At 30.5% G+C, this 14644-nt stretch overlaps 1 protein-coding gene across 1 annotated transcript; it reads right to left on the reverse strand.

The window, feature by feature from the left end:
- Window positions 1-750: 750 nt before the first annotated feature.
- Window positions 751-7260, reverse strand: LOC107437585 (uncharacterized; the record flags this gene model as incomplete). The annotated part of the gene is given in 3 exon segments (XM_043045866.2): window positions 751-938; window positions 3004-3148; window positions 7245-7260. Coding segments are annotated over 3 exon segments (327 nt in total), but the record flags the coding sequence as incomplete, so codon positions are not given.
- Between the last annotated feature and the right edge of the window lie 7384 nt (window positions 7261-14644).

Below are 14644 nucleotides of genomic sequence, written 5' to 3' on the forward strand. Positions count from 1 at the left end.
ATGCTTAGAGAATAAGTCGAAAACTAAAAAAAAGTGTATGAAATGGAACATGGATCAAGAAAGAGAGCAAAAATATTTGATTTTTTTATTAAAAAATATACATTCTGCAGAATGAAATATTCGAATTTAAGAATTAAGGATTTAAGTAAGCATATAAACTTGCATGCAACATATGTATCTGACTATGAGTTTGTTCTTTTGCATTCTAAAGAATACCAAAAAAATATGTTAATGCCTGGCTTTAATCATTCCGTTTTATGCTTCGTACCATTATTCAACATTAACTGAATGATGCATTAACTGAATTATTCAGCATTAGCTGAATGATAAAACATAAATTTAATGGGAATTATGACAGTGATTTTAAATGAAGCATATTTTTCAAACATTTATAATAGATTTCAAAGAATGTACTATAAACATTTATAATACATTAATAAGTTAAAATTTTAAACTCGTGAGTTAAAACAGGAATGAAATTCACAAGAGTCTCGCACGATTATAAACTCTCCTTCATTTCAAGATTTCATAAATTTTTTCCCCGAAATAATTCGACAATACCGAAAAAAAACTCATAAAAATTTTACTTTTTCAAAGTAAGTAAACCGGATAAAAAATTTTTTAAGAAAAGATAAAAAAGAAAAGCAATATTTTTGAAACAAATGTTTTAATTATTTTAGATCATCAAATATATTACTTTTCTGTGAAACTAGTGGATAAGAAATATGAAATAACTTGGACAAATAGAAATAAAAGAAAGAACTCATATTTATTACAAAACATAGTTCGATGCCTGGCCAAGAATTACACCAGTTTTGTTGCATTTGGTTTCAACAGAAGGAGATAGTAGATGTATTAAATCATTTACTTCATTGCCCTCTTCGTTACAGAATGTTTTTGCTTTGAAACTAACACAATCGTAGAGAGAATTAGATAGCCTGAAAAATACAATCATAAAACTAAAAAAACATCAAGGAATGAAAATTCCGATTCGATAAAGTGAATCAGGTGTGTCAATGAAAAGTTTCAATTTAAAACACAATGTATGGATACGAAAAATTATGCAATTTATTAAAAACGAAAAATACTAAATTTCTAAATTTTTAGAATGTAACTTAAAAATTCAATTTTTATTTCAATTTAAAATCCAATTGCTACCAAAAATTGCGCTGCTTATTAAAAACAAAAACAAAATACTCAATTTTAAAATTTTGGGAATTTATTTTACGGATCCACTATTGCCCCAAAATGTCTCTAATTTTCAAAAAATTTAAAATTTTAATGATATTTATTATAATTGAATCTCTAAATAGTCAATGGTAAGCAATAATACGCAATTATGTGATATTTAAGGGTAGTGAAATATTATTAGAAACTATATTTTGCCCATTGCAGAGAAATTTAATTTTTTTAAAGAAAAAGAGAATCTTAATATTATCTATTGGCATAAATTAACTGTCTCTTTTCGAGTGAGAATCTATCTTTTAGACTTGTTTTTTTCACTTTAGTTTAAAAAATCAACAGTCAAATTTTGTATGACTCTAATTTTAGATCTTACTTCCTTAAATGTTTTAAACACAAATATAAAAAAAAAATGTGCAAAACAATAAATATTTTATATAAACACTGAAGTAAGCATTTGCATTCAAAATAAACCCAAAAAACTCTTTTAATATTCAAGCACAATATTTTTCTTTGTATTAACAATCAAAGCATCAACATGAAAAAATAAAAATTTTAGATTAAAAAATCCTGTTTACCAATAGGAGATTTGAGACTTTTATTTGCATACTATTTCATGGTAAAAATTTCTAAATATGCATTGTTATAAAATGAATTAATAATGTTTAAAAGAAAGCCTCCTTTCTAGGAAGTATTGCCCAGACCCTCTATAGTATAGTTTTTCAAATTCAAGTTGTAGGACATTTTGACTGTTTAAATTTATTGGGTGTATCTCATCTTGCCAAATCCCTTGCACAATGTATCACAAAACGGTTTAAATAATTTAAATTTATCTGATTTTTTCAAACTGTATTATAGATGCATTAGTTACTATAACAATGCTGATTCAGTTGATTAACCAATCATAATGCAAGAAACCTGATCATATAAGAGGTTTGAACAGTACTGAAAACATTTATTAATCTGGTATCGAGTAACTTCACGTGTTGTATTAGTGTAGTCATTCTCAAATTAAATTAAGGCTCTTCTCTTCACTTGCATTAATGTATAATTACTCTTCATTTGTACTTAGACTGATATACAAAAATTCAGCATAATGATTGCTGAATGTTACTTCATATTTTAAGCATTAACTTTTTTGAATGTTTTGCAAAATGAAATAAAAAAAAGGCTAGGCCCCTTCAGGATCTTTGACAGATAGCAAGTGCTCTTGTCGAAGAAAAAATTGAGCGAAATACAAAATAAATCGAAAACTTCATAAAACAGTAAGAAAACGAAAAAAAATAACAAGTCGTATTTAATAGTCTTCAGATAATTCAGTGAGTACTTATACAAACTATCAAATTTGTCTGTTACAAACTATACAAACTTGTATAAGTACTATACAAACTATCAAATTATCATTTATCAAATTTGTCTGTTTCCATCCGTAGATAAATGTTTGTTATTTATTTTGAAATAATTATCACATATCTTTAGATATTTAATTATTGTACTTGTTTTTTATTAACTCCTTTAATTTATTTGTTCAAATCCCCCTCAAGTAGAAAGATAGGTACATAAGTACAATGTTCAACCCAAAAATAGTTAAAAAGGTTAAAATTTACATAAAAAGTAGATGTTTAAGCAGATAAAAAATGTTATAAGTTATCACTTAATATTAAGTTCTGAATTTTATTACGTTAAAAAAAATAGAGAAATATTTTTGTCAGAAACGGACGAACTCCATCTTAGTAATAGTTAACAACTCATATTCATCCGAATAACCCCTAAATCGCCTGTTCTTTTAACCTGCCATATTTGAATTAAAAGTACACTCACGTGCATTTGTAGTCTGTGAGTTCTTTTTTGCTTAGTTTTGAAAAGGATTTGTTCAATACAACATCTATGTTATAGTAACAGTCTTGGAACTGAAACAGATGTTGAGCAAAACAGTTTTTGACGGTAGATAAATCACCTTCTGAACCTGTCAAATTTGAAGAAAATAATATAAATAAAAACTGTAACCGTATGGAAAATTAGATAATAAAATATATATTTTTTTAAAGAAACAATACTGAGTTTCGGTAAAAGAGAAAAAAAGTTTCAGGAGTAGGTCTCAAAAAGGGATACTCCACGACTAGACATCTTGTCCCTTAAATAAAGATGCCCCATATTTAGAGAGCACAGATAAAACATTTTAATTAGAATCTCTTCGGTCTAAAGATTTCCTTAAATTTTTTATTCTCTTCGTTGCATGCTACCGATCTGCTGATTATTTTTTTCTTTTAAAATTTTTTTCTTACAAATAATCTTAAGAGTTATGACAATTTGCTTAAATATGTTTAACTTATCATTTGAGGCATCGTGGTCTCGTTTGTGAATTCTTACTCCTCTTACAGGAATACTCCGTGCTCATACAAAACAATGAATAATATTATACCAATTTCATACACTTTTTAATACGTTATAAGGTAATTTTTGAGTGTTTATTGAAACATATCTTTTTTAACTTTATTTCTTTTCTAACCTCATTTGGCTTTTATTTATCCTAAATTTCTCAAACTGAAGTTTTTTATTTCTGCTATTTTAATTACATTAATCTTCTTTTCTTTGAAGCCACGATAGTTCTCATGTAAAAATAATACATAAGTACAAAACTATGCTTCTCCAAAAAGCTTCAATTTAATTATCTCTGAAATAGATATTCCCTTATTAAGGGTAAACTCATGAAAATTTCCTTTAGGAAAGGTCCGGAACCAACAGAATCGTCTTTTAAATAGAGAGTTTACTTTAGAGGAGGTATATTCTATTATTTTTCAATTCTCAGAAAAAGTTAGACGCGTAAAGATATCCAACCTTACACAAAATCCCAGGAAAACACTGTGTATATGCTTTGTATACATATTTTATATTATTTATTTATTTTATTCTTATTTTTATCTGAAACTGGAGCTTTGCCTTTCGCCAAACCATTTCAAACTTTAAAAGGTGGATTTCATAGTTTCAATAAGTTAGGAAAAATTTTCTAATCCTGTCTCGGCATTTTAGTTGTCGTATTCAAACTGAAAGTTCCCATACAAATTTATCAATCAAGTTTAAATCTATCGGAACAGTTGAGCAACAAACTTAATGGTGTAGCTTCAAAGGGCTAAATTATATTCAGCGAATTTTTTACTTATCGATTAATTTTTGTGCGAATAAATTTAGAGGATTTCTAAATGCATCTTTCTACGTAGGTGCAACTTATGCTTCCTTTAGCACTGAAAGAAATTGACTAACAGACCTAATTTGCAGTATTTTTTACGTAGTAACAGTTACATTATAACTACGCTGGCTCTGAGTCTCTCAGTAAATGCCTATCAGGAAACGCATAGCTAGACATTATACTGCGATTGAGAAATATCACCTCCATATCCTTGGTTGAAAGAAACCTTTTCATAATAAATTAATTAAAAAAAATATTGTATGCCCACTAAAATTAATTTTAAAGAGGGATGACTATTTTCAAAATGTTTTAAACCAAAGAATCAGTCCAGGTAGGTAGGTACTTTATTTACGCTGCACTAGAGCTGCACAAGGAGCTATTGGCGACGGTCTGGGAAGAATCCCTAAGGATGATCCGAAGACATGCCATCGCAATTTTGATCCTATGCAGAGGGGAGTGCTCTCCTGCTTTGATAGCCCGATGACCTGCTCACGAAGTCGAGCACCTTACGGTAGAACAGTTTAACGAGGACCGATACAGCGCACCCTGGTTTCTACCCAGGCTGATCAAAGTTTATACCCACCTGATTACTGACAGCAGCCAGTGATGCTTGAATCCAATGATCCAATGGAAACAAAAGAAATCAAGGGAATAGTTTTAAACCAAGGGAAGCAAATTGTACAGAAATCCTTTTTTTTTCTCGTTAGATGTACAGTGTTTTTTTTTTTTTTTTTTTTTTTTTTTTTTTTTTTTTTTTTTTTTTNTTTTTTTTTTTTTTTTTTAAATTCCTATCTGACAACATATTGCTCTTCTTTTCCTTAAGAACACGGTGTTTTGTCCAAAAACTAAAACTTGAAATAATATATTTCTGCTTTTGTTGTTTAAAAATTCAAATAATAGTAATAATAATTAACATTGACTGCTCTCCAACGGAAATCGCAGTGATACAGTACGCGTCTGTGGCGATCTAGAAATTTGGCAATGCGTCTAGATTGCGCCATTTGAGATAACACAAAATGTTTAAGAGCAACATATAACACACAGCAATTTTCATTAATGTTGACGTTGAAATATAATACAAGGTTATGAAAAAGATTGTGAATTAATAGCTATACATGATCATCGTATGCTGATACAGATGCTTCCTATTACTGACTAACTGTTTAGGCACATTCGAACCGGTATTTTATTCATTTTAACCAGCCTAATAATTTTAAATTAATTTCAAATTAAAGGCAAAGCGGCTAAATTTCCACTTGCCAGCTCACCATTGGCTACCGAGTATTAGTGACTGTCGACTAAACTTCGTTTCCTTAGATGTTGCGTTTCAAATTAAACTACCCATATTTTTCCCAGATTTAGCGTTTAAGCACAAACATCTGGGAAAACAAGAGCAACTTCAAGAAAAAAAGGTATGAAAAAAGGTTGACTAAAGCTAAAAAAAAAAAAGGAATAAAGCACAAATGAAAGTACGGGAATGATTTACTATAGTTTCGGTTCTTTAAATAGGAACCTTTATCAGTGTCTGAACACCAAAGGATAATAAGCCAAAGCGACAAACACGCGCAAGGTGGTTTAACCGATAGGGACAGAAGTACAAGTTTGAAAAATATAATAAAAAAGGAAGATAAGAAGCCGGCGTGGAGAATTTGGAGGGAAACCCAGGGTGCAACTGATTTAATTAGAATAAACTTCCGAAAATTGGTAAACGGTGGGATACTAGAACGATCAAACCAGAAAGGGGTGAGAAGATTTCCCATAGCTAAGTCATCAAACATAAAATTTATAAAAAATAAAAAGTCATAAAATTTACCATTAAAATTCAGAGTAGACTGTTATAAACAAAGCGAGTAAGATATAGAAGTTCGTCAATTTCAACTCAGCCAATGTTGAACGCTTGTAGTGTCTTTTTAAGGCAATTAAGAACACTTTTAAAGAGGATATTAGTGAATAAAGATTTAACATCAAACATTTCACTTCTGATTCATTTTGTTTTCATTAGGGTTAAACGCATGAAGCTCATGGACAAAATCGTATGAATTTCTGATAGTAAATCAACTTATACAAGAAAGTGGGGACAAAATTGAAACAAGATGCATAGCTGATGTATGCGAAGCGGTGCCAATATTAGAACAAACAATGGGTCAGAAAGGAGTACCAGTCTTATGAACTTCTGGTAAAGTGTTAAACCTAGCGCAGTGTGAGTTATTAGGTATAACAGATTATTCCGAAAAATTACTGTTTGTGTTGAGTTAAGAAGGCAGATTTGATTTTGTTTAACTTATTAGTAATTGGATCTTTATGTAATACTTTATATCAACCATCATTAAATAATATTTTAAATACTTCGAAATATTCGACCTTGTCTAGAACTACAATTTGACCCTCTAATCGGTAGTAACAATGCCGGAAGCTTCAAAAGCCTTACCAATTTGGTTGCTAAATTATAAAATTACTTTAAAATAGATATTTCTATGCCTCCGTGGGTGTATTGTTTAACAATAATTATTCAAAAATATGAATGTAAGGCAATTTAGGTAAATAAGCAAGGTATTAGTTCATTAGTACATGAACACTTAGTTCGTATTAAGAAGGCGTTCCCGGCACTTCTGGCCATGGATTGCTAAATAATTCTCAACCTTTGACCAATATGCTAATATACATATATTGACATATTGGTCATAAAGGTAGAGAATATTCTTGCTCTGAAGTTAAGTAATATAGATTAGATAACTACTTTAATAAATTCATATCTAATAGTAAAGAAAATTAATTGAAAAAAATGCAACTTAGGCAATTTAAATTTAGAAACAAAACATGTTACTAATTTATCAGAAAAAACTACTTATACTACATTAAAAGAAATGACTTATACCTGTAAATTGTAATCCNACAATAGCTCCGACCTTAGGAAACATTTTACTCCAAAAATATAATTTAACAAACTCCAAATAATATCACTCCAAAACTGTACAAATGCTTTGAATAAAAGAGAGTTGTTCTGGGCCTTTACTCTCTTTTGAAACCAGTTTAATAAGAATAAATAAAGCTGTATTTGCATAAATTCTACTCATATAGCTTTAATGAGACTTATTAGTCAGACAAAACTCATATCTTGCTCTTCTACTATTCTGTAACTTATATACTGTCTCATCTTTCTCAATCTAAAGATTTCGAAAAAAAGTATATTTACATAATATATAAAGCTTTATTAAACACTTAAATGCGTCGTAAATGAAAATTATGGTAGTGAAATCATATTATGTCATTTCTTTTTATTATATTGTTTAGTCAGATTGTCTCTAAGAGTATTTTAAAAAAAATAGTGAAAGAAAACATATATGTAGCTTAAAAGAAAGATTTAGAAACATTACTATAGCTTTTAGACAACTGCAAGAGAAAAAGATAACAAGTTTTTTTTAATTAAATTCAAGATTAATTTCACAAAGATTTGGTAATTAATATTTCGATGGGTAAATCCTTAAAATTCCTCTCTGACGACGCAGCAACTTTAGTCAGAAATTCCCTTGAAGGACGTATTGCTAAAAAATTGCAAGTCATTTTTTAATGATTTTGTTTTCTTGAAACTAAAGTAATACCGAAATCTATTTTTTTTCTAATTATATTTTGCGAAAGGTTTAAGGTGTATGTTTCAATTTTGTGGAAGGGTTATAAATAAAATAAAAAACACTCTTTCTCTTGATTGCTAAGTTAATTTTTCAAAACTATCAATATCCATTTCCAAACTTTTAAATAACAATCAGCAAATTATTCTTACGAGAATTAATATTTAATAACAAATTCCATAATTAATTGTTTAATTTAAAAAAAGGCAAAAGAGCATAAGTTGAAAGTAATTGTTAGAAATTTTTTAATTTAAAAAGAGTTTGAAAATATTTAAATTGTAAAGCAGACAATTTTTTACTCAGTTTTAAAGTTTGTGATTTTAAATGACAAAGTACAAAATTTGAACAAATAGTTCTCTAAAAACCATTTTTTAAAAATACGATTTCCTTAAAATTTGTTACCTCAAGACTATTCAACTGATTTAATTCACATTCTATTTTCCATTTAGCTTTACATTCTTTTTAAATAATGCAAAAGATTTTATACCTTTCAGTTAAGAAAGTTCTGGTTTATTATTACATAAAATAATAATAAAAAATTATAAATAATTACTAAAAATTATTTTTATGTGGAATTTTCTTAGGATAAATCAGTTTTATAATTTAGGGCGAAAATATTTCGATTCACCTGAAAAGTTCGCTAGACATAGCGAAATGTACAAAAAAGGAAAATAGCCGAACTTTCGTCTTGTCTTCTGACTAAACAATGAGGAACCTGTATGAGTTGAATAATCGCGTAATTTTGATGATTTTGAATAGTCTATGACAGGGGTCCCCAACATTTTTGTACCTAAGAGCAAATACCAGAATATCGGTCAAATGGCGGGCACCATTTATTTTTTCAAGATAAATTTATAGTTGATAGACATAGGTAATAATACACACTACATATAATGCACAAAAAATTTTATTTTAAAAATTAATTTACCATATGAATATAAATAGTATTAATATTCTTGTGTAAAATAAATTACTGCTAAATTGTTTCCAAAACGTACGAAGCATAAAAATTATTTATAAAATATGTAAAATACAGTTAATGTGATCTTAATTCCATTTCACTGGCCAGCGCTTCATAATTGGGAGGATATGATGAAATTCCTGCTCGCAGGCAATCGTCAAGGTGCTCATCTGTAAGTCGGGATCTATATTTTGATTTTTATGATATTCATTATCGAAAACAATGATTCAGACAAGTATGTGGAACCTAAAAATGACTTTATTTTATATGCTGCTGTGACAATCGAAACCCCCTGCCAACGCCATCTATGAGCACTAAAGAGACTCAAATAGAGCAGTTCTAAGTTAGTTTAACTCCATCTCTAGAACCGAAAACATGTAGGTTTCGAATTCCCCCCACTTAAGCTTTGTTTTCTCCCTGATTGTATTAATGCTTTATTTTGTGACTTGTAACTTACAATTTTATGTTCTTTGTCCCATTAAAATTCCTTAATCACACTGTTGATTAGAATTCCTTGAGTCGCATTGTACCACACTGCTCCTTTTAAGAATGGAATTTATTTCTGTCAACTATATTACAGAATTTCTCATCTGATATAATAGTTTTGAGAATAATGTCATCCTGAAGATCCAAAACTTCTATCTCCCCTTCTTCTCGGCTTACTTGAAGAAATTCTGAAATGTATGTTGCTATTACGGTATGTTTATTTGGTTGGTAAAAGGATTTACAAAAAAGGTGATCAGAGAGGCTCGATTATATTAAATTGTTGAAAGCGCTTTTTAAATTGATCTTGAAGCGTTGATAAGCCAATTTCACTGTCACCTATCATTTTTTCATGTTTGGAAAATACAGAANATATTGTTTAGTCAGATTGTCTCTTAGAGTATTTAAAAGAAAAATAATGAAAGAAAACATATATGAAGCTTAAAAGAAAGATTATAGCTTTTAGACAACTGCAAGAGAAAAAGATACTAAGTTTTTTAAAATTAAATTTAAGATTAATTTCACAAAGATTTAGTAATTAATATTTCGATGAGTAAATCCTTAAAATTCCTCTCTGACGACGCAGCAACTTAAGTCAGAAATTCCCTTGAAGGACGTATTGCTAAAAAATTGCAAGTCTTTTTTTAATGATTTTGTTTTCTTGAAAATAAAGTAATACCGAAATCTATTTTTTTCTGTTTAGATTTTGCGAAAGGTTTAAGGTGTATATTTCAATTTTGTGGAAGGGTTATAAATAAAATAAAAAACACTCTTTCCCTTGATTTCTAAGTTAATTTTTCAAAACTATCAATATCCATTTCCAAACTTTTAAATAACAATCAGCAAATTATTCTTACGAGAATTAATATTTAATTACAAATTCCGTAATTAGTTGCTTAATTTAAAAAAAGAAAAGGAGCATAAATTGAAAGTATTTTTAGAAATTATTTAATTTAAAAAGAGTTTGAAAATATTTAAATTGTAAAGCAAACAATTTTTTACTCACTCTTAAAGTTTGGGATTTTAAATGACAAAGTACGAAATTTGAACAAATAGTTCTCTAAAAACCATTTCTTAAAAATACGATTTCCTTAAAATTTGTTACCTCATGACTATTCAACTGATTTAATTCACATTCTATTTTCCATTTAGCTTTACATTCTTTTAAAATAATGTAAAAGATTTTATAACTTTCAATTAAGAAAGTTCTGGTTTATTATTACATAAAATAATAGTAAAAAATTATAAATAATTACTAAAAATTAATTATATATGGAATTATCTTAAGATAAATCAGTTTTATAATTTAGGGCGAAAATATTTCGATTCACCTGAAAAGTTCGCTAGACATAGCGAAATGTGCAAAAAAGGAAAATAGCCGAACTTTCGTCTTCTCTCCTGACTAAACAATGCCTGCATGAGTTGGGTAATCGCGTAATTTTGATGATTTTGAATAGTCTATATAGTCTATAACAGCGGTCCCCAACCTTTTTGTACCTAAGAGCAAATACCAGAATATCGGTCGAATGGCGGGCACCATTTATTTTCTAAAGATAAATTTATAATTGATAGACATAGGTAATAATACACACTACATATAATGCACAAAAAATTTAATTTTAAAAATTAATTTACCATATGAATATAAATAGTATTAATATTCTTGTGTAAAATAAATTATTGCTAAATTGCTTTCAAAACATACGAAGCATATAAATTATTTATAAAATATATAAAATACAGTTAATGTGATCTTAATTGCATTTCACTGGCCAGTGCTTCATAATTGGGAGAATATGATGAAATTCCTGCTCGCAGGCAATCGTGAAGGTGTTCATCTGTAAGTCGGAATCGATATTTTGATTTTATGATATTCATTATCGAAAACGATTATTCAAACAAGTATGTGGAACCTAAAAACGACTTTATTTTACATGCTGCTGTGACAATCGAAACCCCCTGCCAACACCATCTATGAACACTAAAGAGACTCAAATAGAGCAGTTCTAAGTTAGTTTAACTCCATCACTCGAACCGAAAACATGTAGGTTTCGAATCCCCCCCCCCACTTAAGTTTTGTTTTCTCCCTGATTGTATTAATGCTTTATTTTGTGACTTGTAACTTACAATTTTATGTCCTTTGTTCCATTAAAATTCCTTAATCACACCGTTGATTAGAATTCTTTGAGTCGCATGGCACCACACTGCTCCTTTTAAGAATGGAATTTATTTCTGTCAACTATATTACAGAATTTCTAATCTGATATAATAGTTTTGAGAATAATGTCATCCTGAAGATCCAAAACTTCTATCTCCCCTTCTTCTCGCCTTACTTGAAGAAATTCTGAAATGTATGTTGCTATTACGGTATGTTTATTTGGTTGGTAAAAGGATTTACAAAAAAGTTGATCAGAGGCTCGATTATATTAAATTGTTGAAAGCGCTTTTTAAATTGATCTTGAAGCGTTGATAAGCCAATTTCACTGTCACCTATCATTTTTTCATGTTTGGAAAATGCAGAAGAGACTTCATTTTCAAATGTGATATACACAAAAATAATTTATCTCTGAACAAGTTTATAGCCCCTGTCATTCTTACTATACGTTTGTCCTTTCCCTGCAGCTCCAAGTTTAAATTATTTAGTTTTTCCATTATGTCGGTCAGGAGAGATAAATCTGCGAGGCAAAGAGGATCTCTTAGCTCTAAAAATATTTGATTTTTGGTTGACATATAATTTTTTATTTCTTCAATTAAATGTAGAAATCTGTCAAGTGCTTTGCCTTTAGTGAGCCAGCGTACTTTAGTATGTATTTGCATAGCATTTTAAGGGAAAATGGAATTATTTTATCGCTGGGCACAAGCAGCGGGTGCACCTAGATCGATCGACGGACGCCATGGTGCCCGCGGGCATAGGGTTGGGGACACCAGGTCCATAACATAAAACTCTCAAAAATCAAATCAGTATGTTCAAAATTGACCTGTAATTTTTAAAATCATAATTCAAAATTACAATATTTTCTATTTGAGGAAAGAAAATTTATTCAGTGAGTTTAAGTGTATAATTTTATAACTAAAAATATCATCCGCGCAAATTACTTAGCTTACTTAAAATTATGTACTCAAACCACAAAAAATTAATCCTTAATACGCGAAAATTCTACTGATCATTCGATCTCACGTAATTCAGCGTGTTTAATTTATTTACTTAAATTTTTTTTTTTACATCAACTATATATTTCTGTGTGAGTGTGCTAATTTATGCTTTCTCATATGTTTAAAAGGCAAGTACGCCAGTCGTCTGTTGATCCCAGCAGAGCGCAACTATTCAACGACTGAACGTGAAGTCTTGGCTGTAGTTTGGGCCTTAGAAGAAGTTTCGAGGATACATCGAACACCAAGAAATTATTATTGCTTCAGATCATCAACAACTAAAATGGCTTCTGAGCATTAAGACACCATCTGAACACTTAGCAAGATGGGCTTTAAAAATACAGTCCTTCAATTTAAATACTCCAGGAAAAGCTAATGTCGTAGCTGACCTGTCCTCTAGGTCGACATATCTATATGAAGTTCCTAACTATGAAATGCAAGCTGTATCTATCAATATGCCTACCAGAAAGTCTAGTGATATTCGAAAAGAACAACTGGCAGACGCAGAACTGAAGAAACTATTGACTGTCTTGAAAGTAATTTAAAAAAAAGCGAAAATTTTGCCAACTTTATCTGTCGAGGATACATAATAAATGAAGGTATCCTATACCGCTATTCGCCTGAAATTGAGTAGGACGATGCTCAACTCATAGTTCCCGTTCATGATCGTCAAAGAGTGTTGCAGGAGTACCATGACTCTCCAACAGCTGGCCATTATGGTGTAGAGCGCACTTACAACAAGATCTCTTCCAGATACTATTTCTCTGGAATGAGACAGTACATCTCTGATTACATCAAAACATGTGCAGAATGCAAACGATACAAACCTACAAACCAGAAGCCTGCTGGGTTGCTTAGAACACCGATTTACGCTCAAAGATTAGAGACTCTTGCAATCGACCTTTTTGACTCACTTCCAGAAACTCCCACAGGGAGAAGATCTTTCTCATTGAAGATACCAGTACAGAATGGGTAAAACTCTTTGCCCTACAAGAAGCCACAGCTACAAATTGAGCTAAAACATTGATAGAAGAAGTTTTCTTACGTTATGTTTTACCCAGGAGGTTGATCAGCGATAACGATACGCAATTTGCTAGTGCTGTTATGCAACAAACTTGCGATTCACTTGATATTAAGCAAGACCTGATACCTGTCTATCACCCTCGAGCAAATCCTGCTGAAAGGAAAAATAGAGATCTCAATCCGAGATTAGCCATTCTTGTTGGTGACTCACATGATACGTGGGAAGAAAAATTAGTCATGATACGTTTCGCCATGAACGCAACAAAATGTGATACAACAGGGCACACGTTTGCAGTTTGGAGGGGAACTTCGAATCATAGATGACGTTAATCATGATGTTAGAGCTATCATTGAAAATGATAACTTTGTGCCTGAGATAATACCATACCTAAAAAGGTTTGCTCGTCTAACAGGTCAGATCAAAGAACGAGTCGAATGCAAACAGTATCAACGGAAAGCTAATTTTGATCGTCGTCAACGACCACTATACTTCCGACCTGGTGACAAAGTTTGGGTAAACATCTAACATTCATTCAATTAGTAAAAATAAGAAAAGTAGAAAATTTCTGCTCAAAAGAGAAGGACCTTACGTAGTTCTAACTAACCGATCCCCAACAACTTATGAGATTGCCGACCCGGCCAGTCGAAACCAAACTCTGGAAACTTATCACAAGTCATCTTTAGAAACTTATATGGAACCCGAAGTAAAAAGAGACACTGGAGGACCTGTCGCTCCTATAAAAAGAAGGGGGTGTCCCAGGAACGAATTCCTGGCTCCTCGTCGAGGCGCCATCCGAGCCAGAGGGGGAGTCTGTGGAGAAACGAACTAGTAACGCCTCCTAGCGAGAAACTAGAAAAACTCAGAGACAGTGAGAGAGCGTGGTGGTGAACGAAAGATTTGAAAGCCGGCCATGCAGTGCTCCCCCTTTTTCTTTCTTCTTATTTAGTTTTGTTTATGCTATGTCTGTGAATGTGTTAAGTGCATATATATATATATATATATATATTTTATAATTTTTCCACGCTTTAACC

Source organism: Parasteatoda tepidariorum, chromosome 7, assembly GCF_043381705.1.
Source record: "Parasteatoda tepidariorum isolate YZ-2023 chromosome 7, CAS_Ptep_4.0, whole genome shotgun sequence".
Classification (NCBI taxonomy): domain Eukaryota; kingdom Metazoa; phylum Arthropoda; class Arachnida; order Araneae; family Theridiidae; genus Parasteatoda; species Parasteatoda tepidariorum.